This window comes from Hyperoodon ampullatus (genome assembly GCF_949752795.1).
Source record: "Hyperoodon ampullatus genome assembly, chromosome: 3".
NCBI classification, from domain to species: domain Eukaryota; kingdom Metazoa; phylum Chordata; class Mammalia; order Artiodactyla; family Ziphiidae; genus Hyperoodon; species Hyperoodon ampullatus.
The window spans coordinates 167,557,457-167,580,943 of NC_136916.1; the positions used below are offsets into that span (position 1 = coordinate 167,557,457).

The 23,487-nt window shown below is 52.4% G+C and overlaps 1 protein-coding gene across 2 annotated transcripts in view; it reads right to left on the minus strand.

The window, feature by feature from the left end:
• CCDC88C (coiled-coil domain containing 88C) overlaps positions 1-23,487 on the minus strand; it is a gene marked incomplete at its 5' end in the record, with an annotated part of 125,924 nt that overhangs the window by 51,669 nt on the left and 50,768 nt on the right. Inside the window, 7 exons of one of the 2 annotated variants that reach the window (XM_079699613.1) lie at positions 3,076-3,234; positions 3,592-3,673; positions 4,338-4,522; positions 4,915-5,055; positions 7,908-7,991; positions 8,750-8,808; positions 21,971-22,040. In XM_079699613.1, the coding sequence (XP_079555739.1) occupies positions 3,076-3,234; positions 3,592-3,673; positions 4,338-4,522; positions 4,915-5,055; positions 7,908-7,991; positions 8,750-8,808; positions 21,971-22,040 (780 nt within the window). Of the gene's footprint in view, positions 1-3,075; positions 3,235-3,579; positions 3,674-4,337; positions 4,523-4,914; positions 5,056-7,907; positions 7,992-8,749; positions 8,809-21,970; positions 22,041-23,487 lie in introns of both variants that reach the window. The other variant, XM_079699612.1, reaches the window with a different exon arrangement.

The window sequence follows — 23,487 nt, forward strand, 5'->3', positions numbered from 1 at the left end:
ACCGGCCCTCCCTGTGTCGGGGAGATGCGCTGGGCCGAGGGGCCTCAGGGTGGGGCACCAGCGGACCTGAAGGGGACTCGGTTTGGCCAGGGCAGAGAGTTCCACGGGGACCAGAGTGGGTGTCAGAAGGGGTGGAGTGTGGACTTTTATCCCAAGAGCAACGGGGAGGGGCCTGAGGAGCTCTTAGAAAGGCCACTCTGGCAGCAGCCCAGGCGGATGTGAACGAGAAGAGGCGGGGCAGAACGGCCCACTCAGATGCCTGTGGAGGGCATTCTGGAATAAATATAATGTTGTCCCCGTGCAGGCACTGGAATAATGTGAACAAGCAACGATGGAGAAGGCCGGCCGGGCACTGGGACTCACTCTCCAAACACCCGCCTCGGCCAGGGACAGGCTGGGAGGTGGGGAAATGGGCTCTGGAGGATGGAGCGCACCTGGGGCTGCAGCAGCGGGTGGAGAAGAAAGAAGAATCAAGGCCGAGCCGGCTCTGGCTTGAGGACCTGCCTCGGTGGATGGTGAGTCCAGTCTAGAGACAGTACGGGCGGGTTGGGGGGAGGGAGGGAGGGAGGGAGGGACACTGGATTTGGACACGCTGACCTTGAGACAGACTGAGGTCTGGGGTGCGGGAGAAGCCCAGCCCAGAGGTGAAGATGTGGGACCTGTCAGTCTGTACGTGCCAGCTAAACAAGGGGCAGGAGGCAGAGGAGACATCGTGGAGAAAGGCCAGATGGCAGAAGCAGAGCAAGGGGACCACCACCCGCGTGGGCCCAAGAAGATGAAGTTCGGGACTCGGGAAAGCCAGGCGAGTGAGCGGTGGAGGGTGGTGGTGTCCGAGCCCACAGAGAGGGTGGGCGAGGGAGGCTGGGAAGTGCCCCCTGGACTGGCACAGGAGCCGTGGACCCTGCGGTTTCAGGTGAGCAGAGGTAGAGGCAGACCTGGAGGACTGGGTCAGAAGGTGAGGCAATGAAGGACACAGCTGGTGGTCCCTCCTTTCAAACAGGCTCGGAGAGGGACCGGGGTAGCTCGAGAGGGTCGGGGGACAGTGGGAAGCGTTCGATTTTCTTTTTAATTAAAGGTGAAAAAAAAAAAAGAAAGGTGAGAGCATCCTGAGGATCCTAAGCATGGGACTCAAATCAACAAATGTGTCTTGAGCACCTCCCCCTGCTGAAGATGACAGAGATGTCGTCTCTGACTTCACGAAGTGCACTCTGTGGGGAGAGCTGCTGGAACCCCAGAGCGCAGGTGAGCGACCCTGCCTGGGGTCAGAGGGGCTTGGCCAGGGCGGAAGTCGAGCTGGGGCCCCATTCCCCAGGCCCAGCCGGATGGGCAGGGCAGACCAAACCATAGCCCATCTCCCCTCCTGAACCTGGGCACTGCGGGGGGATATCATAAGAATGTGATGTGTGTGTGTACCGCACCCCAGGACTGACCATTAACCCAGCTCCTGACTGCCTTGCCAACAACACAGCAATCACTGCATGGATTGGTTCCAGGGTCCCCCATCTCTGTGGAGAGCGGCTTGCTAGCGTAAGCTCATTGGAAACGTGCTCCTGTGTCACGAGACGCCAGGGCACAAGGGTCTCAGAGACGCCCAGACCACTCCTCCTTTCACAGATGGGGACAAGACTTGCCCAACACCCACCAAGTTGGTGTGGCAGCTAGGACCGTGCCCTGCTATGTGTCTGCCTCTGAGACTACTGTTTCTTTCAGAGCCAGCACAGACCAGGAAGCTATAACTCCCAGACAGGAGTGGAGACAGGCCCACCTTATCTTCACCCAGGACGCACACGGCACCAATGCACCTGTCCTCAGTGTTGGGAATTTCAGACAATAACAAAACATGGGACAACAGGAATCTCCCAGGCCATCTTTCTGCCTTTGTCCTCCTCCCACGCGGCCCTCTGGACAGCAACCCCCGTGCCCTGACAGAAGTGAGGTGCGACCATGCTTTGCAAAAGCGAGTCAAGGACCACTCCGTGCATCCACCCCACATAGTCCCACTGTACCTAGGGGTGCCCACGCCGCTTTCCTCTCCTTGCTGTTTTAATCCTTATGTAAACTAGACTAGGACCCACATGAAAGCCACCAGAAGTTTAAAAACGAAACATGGAAGTTTGTGTTCCATATTATTCTAACCAAAATTAACCTCGCCCTCACCCTGAATCCCCGTCCTCTACCTTTCCTCCCACGTGGCACTAATGCATTCTTCCTTCTGTGACAGGCAGCTGTTTCTCAGCGGTGAGACTGGACAGGCTCTGGCGGAGGGCACCTGCGCTGCCTGTCACTCCCCCTGTATGCAGAGGAGCGCCCCTGCGTGGCGGCTGTCCACAGCCGTGAGCGGGCTCGAGAGCACGGCCGCGCTCCTCTCTCTGCCCGTCACACCTAACACTCTCTTGTTCCAGAAGAGACAAAAACTCATTCTTCTTCCCCGAGTAGTCGGGTAGGACCCAGGCCCTGCCCTCAGGGCTCTGGCTAAGCAGGGCGGATAGCTCCTGCAGGTGGTCTGCAAGGACAATGCACCGACTCCAATGTGCCACTAACATTCCTCAGGGAACAAACACTCCTTAAGTAGGTCTGAGGAACTCACGGGCCCTGGAGCACAGCCTTCCCCATCCCACCTCCGCCCAGCCCAGGGGCCCCAGGGCCCGTCTACAGCGGGGGGAGCATGTCAGGGCCAAAGAGCCGACCCCACGCACGCCTGCCGGCAGCTCGGCAGGAGGCCTTGAGCAGGGAGAGGGCAACACAGGGTCCCCGCGACCTGCGTTCAACCCCTTCAAAAGCCACCGAGGTGGCGAGAAGAGACTTGGGGGTTATTTCTTACCGTCAAACAGGCCACTCAGTACGTCCTGACATCCTGATCTCACCCCGCTCGTTAAACCCATCTCCAAACCCCAAGATTGGCAACAGGGGCAAAACACCTCATTTCTCAGAAAAGAGTGTCCAGGAACCTGTAGCTGATGCGAGGCAGTCAGGATTGGTGGGCAGAGCATCAGTGACCCCACCTGGATCCTGGTCTCTGTGCCCTCTTCAGCCCCGACACCCTCCCCTGCATCCACCCGGGGGCTGGGCGCGTACCTCCATGCGGGCCTTGTAGAAGTCCACGTCGTGCAGCTTCTCCCGGCAGCGCACCAGCTCCATCTCTAGCCTCTCCACACGGTTCGCCTTCTCCCTCAGAGCATCGAGCTCGTCGCGATAGGCACGAGCAGACCGGGCGTCAGCCGCCAGCTGGATGTTCTGGGAGACAGGCAGAGACAGGGGAGCCTAGCTTAGGGCACCCCTCTGGGGAGGGAAGAGGGGGCCAAGTCTCTGAAGCGCAGCGTTTCCAGGACATCTCGGTGGCCGAGGGGCTCCACGTGCAGGCCACCGCGTGGGGTCCCCACTCGCTGTCACTAAGAAAGTCACCCCCTCAGCCGTTCTCAGGACAAGCGGCTCTCGGGCAGTGTTACTCTGAGCGGGAAGGAAACAGAAGCCTTTGCTGGAAGCTCCCCCTGCTGCATGCCCGAAACCCTGGGCCACTGCTACCAGGGAGTCCCAGCCCACCCCCCAGTCCCCTCGACACACGCAGACACACAGACAGGCCTCCCTGCTCACCTCCTGCTTGACTTTCTGCAGCTCCAGCACCAGCTGATCTACCTCATGCCTGGTGTCCACAAGCTGCTCTGTCTTCTCCTCCCTGGGGGCGATTCGGAGCGAGCGTGGTGAAGGGGCCTGCTCGGCAAGCAGCGGAGCGGCCCGCCACCCTGCAGGCCCCCAGCAGGAAAAGGAAAGGGAACTGCGCTTCTGGGGATGAGGAGGGGAACCGGCACGTGGGGCTTGCAGAAACGTTCCTGACTCAAAGTCTTTTCCATTTTTAACTTTTCAATGCCCACCCTCAAACTGCATCCATTGGGCAGCGGGTTTCCCTCTGGGGGTACAGAGAGGTAAGGAGACCCCGGCTGCAGTGGCACCACTTCACTGCCAGGCAGGCAGCAGGGCCCACTGGTGACGAGGCGGAGGCGGGCAGCTCCCGAGGTGATGGGCAAAGTGGCACATTCGCCAGCCGCAGGCAACGGGGACGGCTCACTAGACGTGGGCGAGCCACATCCTCCCTCCAGCCAAAAACCATACCAGTGGGTAGTCATCTAAGCCCAGACGGCCTGAGCCCTAGAGACCTGGTAGAACCCCTCCTGGCGCAGGCCCGGGCAGGGTCGCCAATGGAGCTCAGGGCGGAGCCCAGCTGACTCTATAGGGCCCAAGTCAGAGCTCTCCTGTTCGCTGCACCACACGTGCTAGACACGGGTGTGTGTGACACACAGCACAAGAGCAGGACAAACAGCCCAGCCCAGCGGAGGACTCACAGCTCCTGCCTGACGCGGCGCAGCCTGGCCTTGGTGTCTGCCAGCTCCACGGCCAGGTGCTGTTTTTCCTCGCTGGAGAGGCTGCTGGTGGGGCTCGGGGTGGACTCGGCGCTGGAGGACTTGAGGGGGCTGGGTGGGTGCTGGGCCTGGAGGTAGTCCCGCTCCTGGGTGAGGTCCACGATCAGCTGCAGCGGGGCGGGCGGGGGAAGGGAAGGAGCGCTTGCACCCGAACTTGGGGCACAGTGGTCAGCGGACCAGAAGGAAGTGAGAGGCGTCGGCCGAGACTGAAAAACCAGGAGGCAGCAGGAGTAACGGGATGTAAAAAGGAGCACGTGAACGAGGAGGGTCTCTGAGCTCCATGTTCGATGAACAACTAACGACCTTCCCATGCGGCTCTTGGAGGTGACCGTTGGCTGCAGGGAAAGTGCCCGGTTCCCACCGCCACCAGAAACCAGAGAGACAGGCCCAGGGGGCAGCAGGCTTGAGACAAAGAGTCAGCACGAGGAGGGTGGCCACGTGGCCAGGGCCCAGGCGTCCCTCCCAGACCTGCCGGTCCGCCACCCACCCGGAGACGCACCTCCGTGCACTCGTCCCTCTCGTCGATGAGCCGCCTGAGGTGAAAGACCATGTTCCTCGACAGGGCCTCCAGCTCCTCCGGGGCCACGTCCGGGAGCTCCAACCACTGCAGGTCGAACACATTCTCCTGGTTGTGGGTCACCTGCGGGCACAGGTCAGGCGCTGCAGAGGTGGGCAGGGCATGGCCGGAGGTTCTGGGAGCTCCCCGACCCTGCAGCCAGGGGGTGGGGTCACAGCTGACTCGGTCCCCTGATGTCATTCACCCTCATTGACAGATCTTCCATGGAGAGCAGGGGGCTCCTCAAGCGAGTGCAGACGCCCCTCAGCCAAGTTCCACTAGCATAGGTCAGGCCGGGTGATAAGTCAGTCTCAACACCGGCTCCAAGAGGACACGGATTTTTTTTAATACCAGAGAGCTCTCCTTACAATATAGTATTTCCCTAAAAATATACTGTCCTCAGATATTCTTTTTTTGTTTGTTTGTTTTTGTTTTTGTTTTTGCGGTACGCGGACCTCTCACTGTTGTGGCCTCTCCCGTTGCGGAGCACGGGCTCCAGACGCGGCTCACGGGCCCAGCCGCTCCATGCATGTGGGATCCTCCCGGAGCGGGGCACGAACCCGCGTCCCCTTCATTGGCAGGTGGACTCTCAACCACTGCGCCACCAGGGAAGCCCAGATATTCTTACTGAAGCATCAATTTACAACACAAAGAAGGTAAGTCCTAGGGATGCCACGGGTGCAAAGAGGGACTATATGTTAAAAAAGATAGAATCTAACACGAATATGGCAAATGTTAAAAATCTTATGTTGGAATGTTGGGTGCATAACGATCTTACATGACTTTCTGGGAAATATTTCATCATCTAAAACAATTTTCAGGTAAGCCTGTATCTCATCCCCACAGCTCACAGAAGACCTCCTGGATCTTCCCTTTCCATCAGATGTGAGCGGAGGCCCATGGCTATGTCTACACTGGGCAGCCTCTTCAACGACTCTGCCGACCTGACCCTCTCAACCCGACACCCCCAGACCAGCCAAAGGAGGCAGAAGATCAATTTCGAGTCCCCATCCTTCCAGTTCAGGAAGGTATCAGCACACTCAAGCCTCAACGTGGGAAAACGAAAAGAAACCAGGGACATCCCTTCCGAGAGGCACACCAAAAAAAGTTCTTAAGTTTTTCAGAGCAGTACATGGAGAGAGAGAATAGTTTAAAAACAAAGACACAAAGACAGGGCCCTCCAGTTTCTCAAAAGACACCTGCTTTCTTACCTCTCCTCCTTATTGAAGAAAAGCTGGGATTCAGTAAATCTCAGAGAATTAGGAGAAATCTCACCCCATTGTACGGGGCACCCTAAAGGCCCGGAACTGGGATTGAGAGGCCGGGTTCCAGGCCTGCTCCATACCAGTGTTTGGGAAAGGCCTATGGTAAGGGGGTCCAGGGGTGCAACCACAGCTGCACAGCAGTAACTCAAGGAGCTTGTAATTAAAGGCTTATGCTCCTGCTCCCAATTCTGACTCAGTGGGTCTCCCGTGGGGCCCGGGCACCTGGATGTTTAAGAAGCACCCAACTGGGTTTCCTTGGTGGCGCAGTGGTTGAGAGTCTGCCTGCCGATGCAGGGGACATGGGTTCGTGCCCCAGTCCGGGAAGATCCCACATGCCGTGGAGCGGCTGGGCCCGTGAGCCATGACCGCTGAGCCTGCGCACCCGGAGCCTGTGCTCCGCAACGGGAGAGGCCACAACTGTGAGAGGCCCGCGTATCGCAAAAAAAAAAAAAAAAAAAAAAAAAAAGCAGCACCCAACTAATTCTGAAGTCCTGTTTCCATAGCCAGTCACCGAACTCGATAATCTCGCAGGGCTTCTTTTTTGGGTGCATGCTTTAAAAAAAAAAATATCCTGCTGGCAGAACAGGGAAGGGGAGACAGTGAGTAGCGAAGACCTAGCTAGTCTCGAGGACCTAGTCCCCAGATACATTTTCAAAACACACGGACACACGAGGAAAGTTAAAAGGCAGAATGGTTCTTAGGCCAACAGGTCACTGACACGAATGGTTGAGAATATTTCCTACAATACTGAGGGGCTTTGCTGGACCCTCTACCTGCCATAAGCTGCATCCATCTCCTGCTTCAAATCCTGACTCAGAGTCTGCAACCCACAGTGCCCTAGCCGGCTGCGGAAGCCCAGCAGCCTGTCCCCAGAGCCGGCGTGGGGAGCTCTGTGTTCAGCTGCCTCTGCCAGTTACACACCTGCTCCTACGTGCTCCTGCTCATGTCTTTTTCATGCATTTATCTCATCTGTCCAATTAGATGGAAGGCTGAACCATACCTCCTAAGATAATTAAAACGTACAAGGCTTCTTTTGGAGGAGGGTGGGGTGGAGGTCAGGGAACTAACTTTCAGGTGGGTGCTTGGTTTCCAGGGAAACTACCCCTTCAGTTGATACCACCTCTGCCAAAGTCAACGGCGGAGGGGCTGCCCTTAGTGCAGAGCCCTCCTGACCCCACCCAGGGGGCCGAGTCTCCGGAAACAGCCCTTCTGGGGCTCGCTGGTTTTTAACTTCCCAAGGGGTGGCAGTTGTTTCTCTGCCATGTCACTGACAGAAGCAGTGAATCTCTCTCTATAAGGATCAACCATTTGAAGCAGGGTGACATTTGCCAGAATACATTTTCAGGGACTGTAAATCAAATTCTGAGCCTAAACCACTTGACAGCTCTTAAAATAGTCTGAGTCCATATTAGGCAAGAAGAAGAGGCAAAAGACGACTTGATTGAGGTCTTTAAACAATTCTTTTTCATTTTAGCCGCCCCTTTATTTTAGCTTGCTGACAGCCACCTTTCCAAATCGAATCAATTTGTCTGTAGTGTCTGAAACCTAAAATTAGCAAAATCATTAATGGGCGATGTGCTCTTTAGACTTTTCACTGGTGGAGAGGGCCTGCCTGCTGGGTGCCATGGGAGCAATGGTCCACGGCTAAGCCCCACAAAGCTCCCCACCTACCTCCTGTATATGGGCCACGATCCCGGCCTGTGTCTCAATGTCCAGCTGTTTGATTCTTTCGATAAATTCCTCTTTCCTCTCACACTGTGGAGGGTTACAAGTGTTAATGAAAAGTGTTTTACAAGGGCAACCTGGGGCCTCCAGGGCCACAGAAATAGTTTCAAAAGGAGACACCTACCCCACCCCTGGCTTTTCCTTCTATAATCAAGAGCGCTCTGCCCTCCTACCAGCCAGCCCCTCACACTGAGGTTTCTCTAGAAGCGGCTCAGACTACCTATATGACAATCACCTGGGGGGTTGTCTGTAAAAACGCCTGGGGTGTGGGGGGGAAACACAGACAAGCTCTCCAGGGGATTCTTAAACAAGTAAAGATCAAAGAACAGCTGGTTTAGGGCAGCAGTTGGTAAACTTCATCTGTAAAGGGCCAGATGGTTAAAAAAAAAAAAATCTTAGACTGGACAGGCCATGGGTCTCAGCTCTGCTAGTGTAGTGTGAAAGCAGCCACAGGTAATATGTAAAGGAATCAGCATGGCTGTGTCCCCCTAAAACTTTATTTACAAAAATAGGTGGCAGGTCAAATTTGGCCCACAGGTTGTGTGCTGATCCTTGCTCTAGATGTTCCTACACTGGGGACAATTTGCTAATGGCACCCGGCCCCAGGGATCCCCACCTGGCCTCTTGCCCAAGGTGCTAGAAATGGTTGCCACCTAAGTCAGTGTCACGTCTCTTTTCCATCCTATTGGGCTGAAACCAGCTTCACTCCTACCTCACCTAAGGGGGTGTTTTATCCCCACAAACCCAAACCTAAGAGCCCTCCTCTCTGCCCCCTGCCCAATCCCTACCTGGACAGCACAGCCCAGCACCAACAGCAGCACCTTCTTAATCTCCTCCATACTCTTCCCTAAATCAAAAGAGCAACATAGTTAATTAAGCTCAACTGTTTGTAAAATTTCACCAGTGATATATACATATCTGCTGCAGGGGGAAAAAATCAAATAAGCTAAAAAAAACCTCTCTACCCAGTGATATGCACTTAAGGTGTACACACTCCATCTGTTTTCTCCATATGGGTTTGTTTTTTTCTTAAACCAAATGAGAATGCTGTCCATAACTATTTGTGGCCCTTTTCCGTTCACATATATCATAAAATCTTTCCATGATAATTAATGAATATGAGCATCGCTTTTTAGCGTGTGTGGTTAAGCAAAGTACAATGGATGAGAACAGTCCCCACAGGAAAATACTCAATCGAGTCTGAAATAAGAATGGACACCAACTTGCCTTTCCATCCTGCAAAATCTCAAACAGACAAAGGAGAAGAGTAAAGTGCACCCCTATGCTCATCACCCGCTTCACGTTACCAGCATTTTGCACATTTATTCCATGTCCTCCCCACCGCCGCCGCCTTTGTTTCTCAATGTCTGGCTGGAGCATCCCCCAAAGCAAGTCCCAGACACCACACACACATCATTTTTGATGGTCTCATACTTACTTTGTACAAAGGCCACAAACGAATTCAACCACCCCCTTTCCAGAGATCTGATTTTTCAATATTTTAATCGAAACGATGCTACAAAGAACATCTTACAGCTAATTCCTTATGGATATCCTGACTCCCTCCTTCAGGATAAACTCATCTTTCAAGCTTTTCCTACTTCCAAACTGCCCTGCAGAAAGGCTCTGCCGTTTTTCTCTCACAACCAATATACCATAAGTCCCACTTCCCCATGCCCAGACCAACACTGTTTTAATACTCCTTCTCAGCTTTGCCAATCAGGCCAAAAAATCGTATTTCATCATTTTACACTGTGTCTTTTCCATTATGCTTGAGGCCAAATGCGTCCTCATCTGTTTATCAGTTTCAGTCACTTAAATAAACAGAGTCAGGATACAGGAGCTCCAGACCTGAGTTGGTCACCAGGAGGCCTGTGACGGGAACAAGCCATACTCTGTTTCCCAGTCTCAGTTTCCACATCTGTGAAAGGGAGGCAGCTGGCCTGGGTGACGTGCAGGGTGCCTTTCAGGTGAGAAGCTCTATGGTTTTCTGCCCTTTTCATAATATCCTGTTCTCTTTGGGGGAGAAGGGACATGCTAGAAAAAGCATTGTTTTCCTGAAAGGCTTACCAACACCCACTCACATTGTGCTAAAATGGTCCAAAGCATCATCCATGACACCTGGGATGAAGAAAACCAAACTCATGTCCAAGAACTAGTGCTGTGGTTCACTTTGAGTCCTTGGGTGTCAGGTATGTATGGAGTAACATGTGACTTCCTCCTAATATCTCTCACCTGAGAAATAGCTAAAAACAGCTTTTCCTGAGATGGCATCATTATGGTCGAGTCTCAGAACTGGGGGCTTGGCACCCCCTTCCTACCGCCTAGTCTGAAGGTGGATGGGATGGGCTGGGGGGCTGGACCAAAGGGTCCCTGCAGAGCATTCAGATTCCACACTCTTAAGAATCAATCAGGTCTGGTGTTGCAGATCAGCCCATGATGATCAAACCTTCTCATTGCTAATAAGTGTAGCACTTCATCAATGTTTGAAACGGAAAAATTCTCAAAGACTTTAATGGATTCTTTTCCCCCACCTGAGGCCTTTTATTTGGCCCAAGAGGCTCTAATCCATAGACATAAACACGTGTAACACCACAACGACTCACTTCTCTATTAAGGCTGAGGTGGTGATCAGTCACGGTTTTAGTTCTCATAAAAAGAGAAGGACATGCCCACCGGAGTATGAAAAACTCCCATCAGCCTCACGAAACTCTTGCCCTGGCCACAGTGCTCATGCCAGCCCACGTGGCTGTCCTCACCTTTGTCCCTTCACGGTCAGTCCCCAGGTGACTGGCTAAGGGACCCTCGTAAGCCCTTTGGTGGATATAACAAATACAGACCCCCCCCCAGCTGTCACCAGCTCCTCGTCTGCAGTGATTCACCTTTCATAGGCCAAGTACCCGGTGCTGTAGCCAGCAGAGCTGACACACAAGAAGAAAGCATGTTAAGGGCCCTGGATCAGCTCAAACAGAAGTCAGAGTTCACGAAGAACCTTTATGTACTCTTCCCAGCAAAGGCCCCAGAGGACCTAATTATATCATACTTTGGATAACTTAAACAACTCTGATGATCCATTCCCCCAGTCTACAGCGGATGAAAACGGCAAATTAACAGTGGAAAGGAGCACGAGAAAGGCCCACTGTGAGGAGCAAGGGCATAAGCCGGTCATGTGATAGCAGGGAAGAGACGAGAAACGCTGCCCACATCCACGAGGGCTTCAAACTACAGTCGGAGGCTGTTCGGTGAAAGAACGAAGGCCTCTGCTCCCCCCGGCATCCCGTAGTTAGACACAATGACAACCGTGGGTCATTCATTCATTCCTTCATTCATTCATTTACACCCATCAGACAGCAAGGAAAAACGAAATCTGATCCAGAGCACCGTTGGAAAAGTATGGAATTCCAGTTGGCTAGGTTTTGTTACAGAAGGGGAAAAAGGATTTTAAAAGTAGAGAATTAATTTTAGAAAAATGTTCAGGGAATAATTATTTAAAATAAGCTTTTTGGTGGTGAACAGGGCACTAGGGAATTCACCTCTGCCTTCACTCACGTGAAGCAGTGCTGTGCTCATTCTCACCAAGCTAAGCGAATAAAAACATGTGCTATAACAAATGTATCCTGCGGTTTTTACCCCTACACGATTCCTAGGAAACTTAAAAAAAGAGAGAGAGAGAGAGACAGAGAGAGAGAGAAAAGCAGAATTTCCCTCATTTCTCATGGAAAGCTGATGCCCAATTTCTCTCAGGATTTCTGCTATTTTCAAAATCTACCAGATTGTAGGTTTTGAGTACTTCCAAAACACATCATAAGACTCTCTACTGGGTCCTTGCCGGCAAGGATGGCTCAGTGACGTAGTTACACAGGCAAAGAAGAAACAACCCTACACACAGCTCCCTCCCAAGCACCTACTAGGTGCTGGGTGCTTGCTGAGAACATACCCATAATCAACACAGTCCTCTGAGCTCAGACCAAGAAAACCAGCAACTTCTACAGGAACCCAGAGGAAGGACAACCAGTTTGCAGTAAGGATCAGTTAAGGCTTTTCCTAAAGGAAATGACTTCTGAGCTGAGACCCCAGGATGAGGAGAGATTTGGGGGCTTTTCAGGCACAGGGAAGAGCATATGCAAAGGCCTAGACACAAGAGGATATGGTGCTTGTCAAATTATAAACGCTTCGTGCTTAAGCTCATTAAAGTGGGTTTTCATGAGAAATGGGAGGCAGGGTAGGAAGCAACGTGGATTTCTGTACCTAGTGAGTCACAAGCAACCAGTGGATGGGGGGAGGGCCGAACACATCAGACACCCTTTGCACCTCCCCACAACCCCAGGGGGAATCCCATGACAGCCTGAGCTAATGGTCGAGTCTAAGAAAAATCTTACTTACTTACTTTACTACCTGCTTCCTGGAGTCCTGACACAGAGAAACTCACTCCAGCCTTTCTTAGCATAAATGGAATGCATATAGGCTGACCTAAATTATACATAAAGCTACAGATGTTTGTAGTAATCAGCTTCCAAAACAGAAGGGAAACTGATACCGCACGTGTGATAAAGGTGGACCTGGGGATAGAAATATAGTGGGGCAATTAAAGTACATCAGCCTCTAAAATGTGGAGACTGAATCAGATCAAGATTGGAAAATTTCCTGACTTTCTAATCTTTTTTTTTTTTTTTTTTTTTGCGGTACGTGGGCCTCGCTGCTCCGCGGCATGTGGGATCTTCCCGGACCGGGGCATGAACCCGTGTCCCCTGCATCGGCAGGCGGACTCTCAACCACTGCGCCACCAGGAAAGCCCCTGACTGTCTAATCTTGAGTCTGTGGCAGACATAACTAGCCAATCATAACACTTTCTTACCGAGCCTGGAAGGGGGCCTCAGAATCCTTCTGAACACAGCACTGCCTGATGCAGCCACTGCCTGACACGCAATGAAAGCTGGCACATGGAACAAAACCCAGCTTCCATGCCTGGTACACAATCAGTGGGGTCCTTCTGGCTCTACTCTTTGATTCTCTAAGATGCAGTCATTTGAATGTTCATACATTCTCTGGATACGGAAAATCAATCTTGTGTATAAGTGATCACTGGGGTGTCAAGGTGGGGATTTAGACAAAGGAAGGCAAACAGCCCTTTCCAGGAGGACCACAACCCCAGAGGCCCTCGGTCCGTGAGTCACCCGCCAGGGTGAGGGTTTAACCCTCTCAGCCTGGAAGGACTGACCCACTGGAGTTAATCCTGCCCTCCACAAGTGCCCTTCACGTCTACAGACCATTGCAGCACTTTCATATAACATGCTATCACTTGACTTAATCCCCAAAGCAATCCCCAAAGGCCAGTATTAGCTCCATGTTACAAACAAGAGGAAGCTCAGACAAGCTGAGCCACCGAACCGAGATTTGGTCACCACCTGCTCTCTCCTAACTCGCTCCCATCCCCCTCCCTGAAACTGCCATTATTTATTTACATTTCCTTCCAGAGCAGGGCTCTCTCTGGTTTAGCTTCTGATCCCAGTGCCACACAGTGCAGGTCTTTAGCCAGTGTCTGCTGACTGAGTGACCGATGGTAACTGTTAGCATCATGTCCCAGGGAGAAAAACAAAGAGGACACTTTCAGTTTCCAATCTTGTTGGGATGGAGATATACCTGTGTGTGTGTGTGTGTGTGTGTGTGTGTGTGTGTGCACGCGCATTTTTTTTTTCTTTTTTTTTTTTTTTTTTTTTTTTTTTTTTTTTTTTTTTTTTGTGGTATGCGGGCCTCTCACTGTTGTGGCCTCTCCCGTTGCGGAGCACAGGCTCCGGATGCGCAGGCTCAGCAGCCATGGCTCACGGGCCCAGCCGCTCCGCGGCATATGGGATCCTCCCAGACCGGGGCACGAACCCGTATCCCCTGCATCGGCAGGCGGACTCTCAACCACTGCGCCACCAGGGAGGCCCCATTTTTTTTTTCTTAATAATTCTACATTCTGCTCTCCTCTGACTTATGTGCTGGAGTCAACCACTCACTGCGCTTTCCCTGGTTTCTTAGTTAAAAACCAGTCATTTCATAAGGATGATTATGGGGCTGTCTCATTGATTTGAAAATAGCACCGCACTGAACGTGCCTCTGTTTCTCCTCAACGCATAATGACATCTCAAGACTCACCCACACGGGCACAGTTCTATGGGCCCTCCTGGGGGCTCTGCTTACACTGAGAAGAACTGTTATTATTTTAACATGGTTACCTTGGGTTCCATGAGGAACAGTGTGGACGGTAATTACTCGCGGGTGGGCACTTAGGGACCCTCCGTAATACCCGTCGCAGGTCATGGGATGGGAGGCAAGCACCTCTACATACCACCTCACAGCCTGGAGAGCGACTCCTAGGAAACCCTCACTTAGATTTCTTACACCTAGAACGTTACACGTGTGACCCCCACCAGGCACTGCCCCATTTATTAGTCATTCAGCAAACATTTATCACATGTGGACTTCACAGGCACGAAGCCACACGTCTGTTTGAAACGATGTGGGCGGCTCCAGCCCCGTTATCCCACCGTCTCTCCTTCACCCCCTCCCCCAAGTCTGCCCCCCACTCGCAGGGATCCCTCACACCACCCTGTGTGGGTAACGAGAACCTCTGCCCAGATGCCACAAGGCAGCCACTCCCAGAGAGTAACTTCAACAGCCACATCAAGCCCCTCGGACAGCATCATCATCAAACATGACTCCTTAGCCCAGCCTGCCTAGGCCACAGAAGCTGAGAACTAATTCATTCCCTAGCACCAAACGACTGAAGATCAGAAAAGGAGCAGCAACCACAGAATGCAGCTTGCGACCCAGAGTCTGCACTGGCTGGAAGCGAGACAGTGGCAGAGGCAGGAGGTGATCTGAGAAAGGGTCCCTCCCACGCACCAGGCAGAAAACGCAAAGCCCCAATATTATCGGTGAACATAGAGACCTTTGACAAATAACAGCTCATCCCTCCTCCTCGGACAGCCACGGCCACAGAGAGCAGTCCCGTTGGACGCCATGCACGGTCATGCAGCTGGGGAGCCCCCTCTCTGTGTACAGCCCATCACTAGGAGGTGACCAAACAAAGTCTGGTTTCCAGGCAGGTCCCGCGGCTGCTCCGAAGGCTGGCATCTGGCCGTGCTCTAACGATTGCTGTGCTTGCTGCTAACCAAGCTTTTCACGTTCTTAGAAGAGCCAAGTCCTGGCACTCAGCTCAAGGACCCAGAAACCCCCTGTGCTCTACATGGACTGGAGAATTCAGTTCTCAATCCAGCAGGCAGCACAGAAGCAAAGGACCAGGCCGCAAGCCATGCCGTGTGAAATTGCGTGTGGGTGCTTTTCTGAACGTGCTCCCTCCAGGAGAAAACAGGAAGCACGAAGAGGACTGAATGCCTACAAGATTAGCTTTTCTTTATTTACTTACTTCTTCCCTCCTCATTTAAAGGACCTAAGGTTTCTGCAAACACAAAAGTTTTATACATATATATAAACAAGATCAGAATTCAGGAAAAATGAAAAAATAGCTTAGAGTTGGGAAAAAGAACTCAAGGGGCTTCCCTGGTGGTGCAGTGGTTGAGAGCCCGCCTGCCGATGGAGGGGACACGGGTTCGTGCCCCGGTCCGGGAAGATCCCACATGCCGCGGAGCGGCTGGGCCCGTGAGCCATGGCCGCTGAGCCTGCGCGTCCGGAGCCTGTGCTCCGCAACGGGAGAGGCCACAACAGTGAGAGGCCCGCATACCGCGGGAAAAAAAAAAAAAAAAAAGAACTCAAGAATCGCCCATTAACACCTAATGGCAGACACTCAACCCACCCTGTCACTTGGCAAGCAGGGCACTGGGGCGGGCAGAGCCGCAGGAAGGTGGCAGCGGAGGGAAGGCAGCCCGCCCGCTTTCTAAAAGAACAATCTCAGCGGCAGGAAGACTGTTTGTAACAAACCAGACTTGGAGCCCTCTCTCCGGTCGCCGGGGTTGGAGGTGAGCCAGCCCCTGGGTGCACTGGCCCTCGGGGCTTCCAGCTCATCATCAAAAGGCAGAGCGGTGCAGAGAGGGAAGGTTTCCATGGGATCCGAGAAGCACTTCAAGGACACCCTTGATGGGAGAGCAAGTAAATCCCAGAGGGTTAAATATTAAATTCCAAGGAGTTTCAGGAGTTCCGTTTCCCTCTGGCCTTTGAAACCGAAACTTCAGCTGTGACAGAGACTTCCTCCCTGTGCCCTGAGCTTGCTGCTCCTCGTGGGACTGCCAGCACACTTGCACTCCTCTGAACTTGTCACACCTGGACACCTCCCTCTGCTGCTCTGTCGAGGGTTCTTCGAGGCCCTGCCACATACCGCCTCCTCCAGGAAGTCTTCCTGACCTGCCCAGGCAGAAGTGATTGCCCACCTTGCACTCTGTGGGAAGCATGCTCGCACCGCTTCTCGCCCTGGAACAGGCTAGTCATGGACACTTTCCTCCCCTCCTGCCCCAACGCAGACTGGGGGCTCCTTGAACAGAGACAGCCTATTCGTCTCCATGGCCACTGGACCCATGGTGGGCATCTGACAGAGAAAGCTGGAGGGGGGCTTGGGCTGAGCTCCTCTGTGAGGAGGAGCGATGCAAGCGCGTTCCCATCTTCTATTTGGGAGGGTCAGAAATTGGCCTTCTGGTTTCTTTGGCCAGAGCAGCAGGAGAACAGAGGTCTGCAAGAGCTGTGAAGGAAGGACGTGTACAGAACCTGGGGGCACAGAATCTCAGACTCCTCAAGGTGCTTCCTCTGTCCCTGCAAGCCCCTTCCGTAACCATCACGAGAGAAAAAACTGAGGACGAGGACCAGATCACCGAACAGCCATTACTGGGAGGCTATCCTCAAAGGTTCCAGCTGTATTCACAGACAGGACCCTGTAGGGTGCGAAGACGGGCTCAGCCCCTCCTTGGACCCAGGAATCTTGCCTGGCATTTAGAACTCAAGAGACACCAGGCAGAATAATGACAGTGGCTGGTCCTCCTGCTTGAAACCAGTGGCTGACTGTCCACATATATAACCATCTGCGTAACTTATGGTAATAAATACCTCTTTTACCTATGGGACCACCACGCTGTGTGCCTCTGAACGAGTTCCCTCCCCTCTCTGGGCTGGGTTTCTGCACCTACATGGCTCCACCCTTTCCATTCTAAACAGCTTAGGAGTGATCAGCAATTCCCAAGTCTGAAAACCACTACTGCACTTGGATACAAACCTTGGAAGAAAAAACTGTGCTCTCTTCCAGCATGATTGCTCTATGATTCATTGCAGAAATTAATTTGCTAACACCCTGGCTTCCTGTCAGACAAATCTAGTCTTTTCCGTGTGTGTGGCACAGTGACAGGCCTGGCTGCTGAGAAACCAGAGGCTGAAGTTCTGGCCAACACCTTCCCTCATTTTACAGATGCCGCAGACATTGTGATCTCTTGGTTCTCATGTAGAATGCACTCTTCGATAAGCCATGTAAATATGCTTAATGGATGCACAGCTGGCAGGATGGGGGTACAGGCAGTTTTCAGTGCTTCACTACCGGCCTAGGGCAGCCACACACATGGTGTTGGGCAGAGGTCGACTCTCACTTGACCCTGACCACTGACCCTTGACCGCTGTATCTGTGAGAGCATGTGGTTGACATGTGTAAGGATCACTAGCTTGAGGCAAGAGGGAAGTGGGGACAGGAGAGGGAAACGACAAAGTGCGTCTCCAGCACTTATGCTCTATTTATTCAGCACCTACTATGTGCCAGGCACTGCTCTAGACATGTAGAAGACATTGGCAACAGCAACAAAACCCCCCAAGATTCCTGCCTTCATGACAGATTACATCCTAGAGGGGGAAAAATAAGCAGCACAGCAGACATGAAAAATAAGTAAATCAGGGAGTATACTGGAGGGCGTTGTGTTATGAAGAAAGGGAAGGCAGAGCAGGATAAGAGGACTGGGAGTCCTGAGGAGGAGGGAGGGATGCAGCTGCAGACAGCGAGGTCATCAGGATGGGCTGCACCGAGAAGGTGATATTCAAGCAAAGACTGGAAGGATCTGTTCCTGTGAGTATCTGGGAAAAGCATTCCAGGCAGAGGGAACAGCCAGTGCACAGCACAGGGAGAAAAGTGACATAATCTACCTTTCTAAGAGGACCGGCTGCTGTGTTGACAACAGACAGCAACAGACAGCACAGGGCAAAGGTAGAGAGGCAGGCAGACAGAAGGCCACTCCGGTGCTAGCCAGGAGGATGGTGGTGGCTGGAACCGGTGGGCAGCAGAGCAGGAGGAGAGAAGAGCTCAGCTGTTTGGAAATTTAAGCCAGGGCACTGCCTGAGGAATGGGTGTGGGGTAGGAGAGAAGGATACATTTTGGCCAACTGGAAACAAGACAAAGGACACCTTACAACATCCAGTCCTGGGGGTCCACACACGGCCCAGCCACCGGGGAAGGCTTTTCTGTATGGACTGTATGGACGTGAGGGAGGGTTAGAGCAGGGTCCTGCAGGACCCCAGGCCAGGCTCCAAGAAGTGGCATCTACAGTAACGAGGCGCTGGACAGATGCTTCCCCACGGACGGGTATGAGGGAGATGATTATAAAATCACGCACAATCAGAGAGGAAATCCAGAGGTCATTCGAGGTACAAACAGGAAATAAGAGAATGGGGATTGGGGGCCAGGAGGGCAGACATTGAGGATGGATTTTTAAAGTACATGAAGTGTTTTCTCACATTCACTAAACGGTCCTTGAATCCCATCCAGGGTAGGAAAAAAGAGAACATCTTTTTGTCTGATGGGTGCAGGAGGATAGGCATACAGAAAAATCTTCTAATAGTATTAGTCATGACAGCTTCCTTTTTTAGGTCAGAGGAAGGGGGCGGATAAATGCTTGGTGTCTTGGGATCGTTTAGTGTGAGAGAGAAGAGAGAGAGAGAGAGAGAGAGAGAGAGAGAGAGAGAGAGAGAGAGAGTGTGTGTGTGTCTGTGTGTGTGTGTGTTTGGACTAGATGTTCTGCTGGGATCTGTCCTGCCCCTGCCCTGGCTCCATGGAGGTGCCTTTACCAAAAACAAAAAATAACCCCAAACTGAAATGTTATAAATAACAGTACAGTGTCAACATCAGCCAAAAGGAGCACAGGCATGCTCCTGAGCCATGAGGCAGAATTCGCAAAAAAAAAAAAAAAAAGCCGTGCCACAGGAGAGAAACCAACTTTGTTCTTTATTTTAAAAGAAACCCCAAATGCTTCACGCATCTATTTTTAAAATTTAAAACAGAAAACACTATTCCACAAATATGCCTCTGGCACTCATGTTTGCGTCCTCTCGCTGGCGCACCTCTCCTGCCAACCTCCTCTGCTATCGGAGCCCCCGACACTCCTGTCAAAACCTACCCATGCGTGCGCCCAGCTCTCCTCCCTCCAGCCCTGACTTCAGGGGAGGCAGCCCCTCCCCCTTCAGCAGAGCCCGCAGAAGCTGCCGTCAGTCAGGCCCTGCCTGCCAGGGGCCTTCTGAGCTTGCTGCAGCCATTGGGATTCTCGTCCTTAACTTTCCCAGGGCTCCCCATCTCACCTCTCCAACTTCTCCATCAGAACTGGGGCCAGAACCTCTTCAACTGATGTGCACTGATTCTATATGGTGCTGGGGACAAGAGGGCAGGCAATTCACCTGTCAGCTTAAAAGCGGCTTCCCCACAGTGTTCCAAAACTGGATTGCTGGGGAAGGTTGCACAACTCTGTCCATTTATGAAAAAAAATCACTAAATTGTATACTTAAAATAAGTGAATTTCATGGTATGCAAATTATACATTAATAAAGCTATTAAAAAAATCAGCGTCCACATATCTGCAGATGTTTCTGTCCAGCGCCAGACCCGAGGTGCGACCTGGGTTCCTTGCATGTGGACAGTCTCTTGGCCCCATGTGGTTCAAAGGGGCTAAAACAGAGACTCAGCTAGGGGGAGGGCTGGAGCCAGGGTTCTGGCGAGTGGAGGTGCCTGCCGGAGAAGGGGCGCCCAGAGGGCAGGCTTCCAAATGGCAGCAGGTGGTGGGGGGCACTGACGACAGGAAGGTGGCAAACTACGCAGTATGATGGGGTGATGGGGTGACAGGCTGCCTGGGTGGGGGAGGAGGACGTGGTTAGTATTAGACTGAATCATATGCCACCGTCATTTTTGTAGGTCAAATGGTTGAACACTGGCAATCGCCTACAGCTCAACCTAACACCTGTCCGTGTGTGATACGGACCGGAGCTCAGGCTCGTGGGTTGGATGGAGCAAATTCCCAATCGGCCCCTCTGCTCATGGGCTAAGTGACCGAGGGCTTGTCACTTCAACTCTGTGAGCTGTCGTCCTCTCATCTATAAACGGGATGGCACGGTCACACCCCGGAAGCACATTTTCCTTTCCATCTTTAAACACATGTCCAATGCCCAGCACACGGTAGCCTCACCAAAGGCTCAAGCAGGGAGCACCCTTCTTTCCTGCTCCGCTGCTTTCCTCTCCTCATCTTGCGATGCTGTCCCTAGAGCAGATGGAATAGTAGAACTAAGCCTGAACCACCAACCTCTCCAGGCATCTCTCTTCTAACATCAGCCCCTCAAATGAGTCAAGACAAGCAGCACAGTTCTGCTCAGCAAAGCAGACCCTCACTTTCCTGACGTTACTGCAGAAGCACAAGAGTCCCAACTGTCCCTGGAGCCCAGGGCTGCATCTGAGTCCTCTACGTGGGGGAACCATGAAATAAAGCCAGTACACGAACGGCCCTAAGGCAGAGCTGGGGGTGGCGTGAACCAAGGGCTGCCTGTTATTAACGCACCAATGGGGAAGGGTGTCCACTGCCAGAGGCCACCAGGTGTGCCTGGGTGCGCTCTGCAGAGCCAGTGTGTAAAGCTGGGGGTGCTCATGGGTCAGTGGCGCCAAAGACGAACAGGAGGTTGAGGAACTCCCTTCCTTTGGCTCCCGTAGAGAAAAGGGAAGTGGGGCCCAGGAGGACCCAGGAGGCCCGCCTCCACGAACAAAGTGATTAAATGCTCAGCTGCCCTCGACCCGGTGGCCCCAGAAGCTGCTGCTGCTCTCAGGGCCAGGGCTCCTCTATGAGAAATGTCCCCGACGGGTCACTTGGTATACTTCTCCTTTCCTCTCCAGCCAACTGAGCTCACATGGACAGGAGCAAGGACAGCAAGACTCCAGGGAGAGCAGGGCGGGGAGGTACCGACAGAGGGAAGTTTCAGTTCCTTCTGCAAAAGGCTCTAATGTGTGGGAGCCTTCCTGCATTCCTTGACTCCACACCTAGACCAGGAGGCTAACAAAGTCTCCACGGGAACCAGGGACGTTCCAGTCAGCGAGCCCATCTGTCCCTGGGGCCTGCGAGCTGCCATCCATGAGCCATGGGTACAGGTGAACGCACACAAATGTGGAGGGGAGGAAATCTTTCACCCTGTTTCACCAACCCAGTGTGTTAACTGTCAGGGATGAACTAAGCTCTGGTTCTCTGGAAGGCGTCCAGGAGGACATTTCAGTCTTTCAAAGTCACACCGAGTGTCCGAGACTAGGACTTAGAACCTTGCCCACTCGGGCCTCAGAGACCAGAGGGAGACGTGAAAACAGACACACGACAGGATGTCCCGGTGAGATCTACCATGGGGGGGATAAGGCAGCACAGGATCCCAGCGGAAGGGACATGAGCTTCCTCCAAAGATTCTTTCCTGCCAATAGAGACCACACCCCACGATGGTGTGAGGAGAGACCCCTGGGGGTCCACCATACAACTCGGGCCCCTAAGCCCGAGGCCTCGCCTGCCTCTGTGCTGGAATCCCAGGGGTCAGAGGATATATTCTTAAGGAAGAAATGTGCTCTTGGCGTGATGCCTCAGGGTAATAAACCCACCCTTTACAATCACACCCGAACGATCACGTGCTTTCGCTGTGCTGGCTCCAAGCTGGCAGCCAGAGCTCTGCCTCTGACAGCTGCCCAGGGCCGATGGCACTGCCCAGGCTCTACGGGGGGTGGGGTGGGGTGTCGGTGGTGGGGGGTGGCTTTCACTCACCAGACAGCGGGTCTTTGCCAATCATCAAGACATTGGGCAAATTCATTACAATCAGCTGCTGGAGAACTTCCTACAGAAACAAAGGGGAAAGGATACCATTAAGAACAGAAAACAAAATAAAGACTGATTAAGACAATTACAGTTTACCAAGTTGCTGGATGAGCGTGCCAGCCATTAAACAGTAACTATGAAAACACTGTATAACAGGAAGGAATAGTTCAAGATACCAATAAATGAAAAGTCAAAAAAGCGAATTGTGCTTCCGCCTTGATTATCACCAAATAAAAATTAGGTCTGCGTGTGTACAGAGACTTTGGGAAAAAGAAGATATATCAGATGCTAGATTAGCAGGATTAGGAGTTTCTTTTTAAAAGATGTCTTTATTTTTACGGTATGGTTTGCTTGTGTAATTAAAAAATACAGAATAAAGATTAAAGGGATGCTATTGCATCTTTACAAGCTGACGATTCGGGATCCTAGCTTTCAGCAGGTCTTTGGTACAGGCTGTAAGTGAGATGTCTCTCTTTTCAGCAGTGACTTCCCTGGGGGAGGGATCAAGCACAGCTACTCTGTGCCCGTCAGAGAGGGGGCACACGGGAAGTGAGCTGCCCTCTGCCCTCACACCAAGGGCCTCTGAAAGCAGGCCCAGGCACCAGCCATCGGCCATGTCCCCTTGGGGTAGGGATGGCTAACGAAGTTCTCCTTGGAGTGTGCCGACCCACCACTCATGCTTCCCAGAGCAATTCTCAGGGCACGCTGGTCTTCCCTGCCCAGATGTGCCTTGCTTTTCACAAATCGGAAGATAAAGAAATCTAATTTTACAGCAGACAAGCAAGGTAGTAGGATTCATAAGTATTCTTGGTCTTACAAAAGTGGTCACTATAGAAACTCTTGACCAACAAAGCTCCTCTTATGCCTTTAAAAAAAAATGTTTCCATTGAGACACGACTTTTTTTTCAGCAGTCGCTCTACTGATGACGTGATGAATCTCTGTACTCAGTACACTGCCAACCAGCACTGATGAAGAAAAAGGGGATGATGAACGCAATCGGCTAATCCCACAGGGCCCAGCTGGACACCTCAGAGCTCTCTGAATCCTGAGAATGGTGGCCTAGGCAAGCACACCTGGAGAGGCCAACACCTTCACAGAATGTACAAAATGATCTGAGCCACCCTCCTTATTATCTTTCCCTGGCTCCTGCCACACCAGAAATTGAGGGGAGGGGATGCTAAACCAGGAGTACCCCACTCCCAAACACACGGGCCCCTCTGCACTCAGTGTTGGAGGATGTCTTTCTTTACTATCTGAGGTCACGTGTCACCGCATCAGAGATGGCCAATGTTTTCTCAAACAAGTCTCAGTGTTGGACAGAGTCTGAGCTGCGTTACAGCCTCAGCTCTCCTTCAGGGCTTGGAAAAGTCAACGCGGAAAAAACTGTTTCTCAATTGAATGAGCTCACCAGAGGATTCCACAGTCCCTGCCTGGGGGCAAAACACACACTGTGAGTAAAACCAGG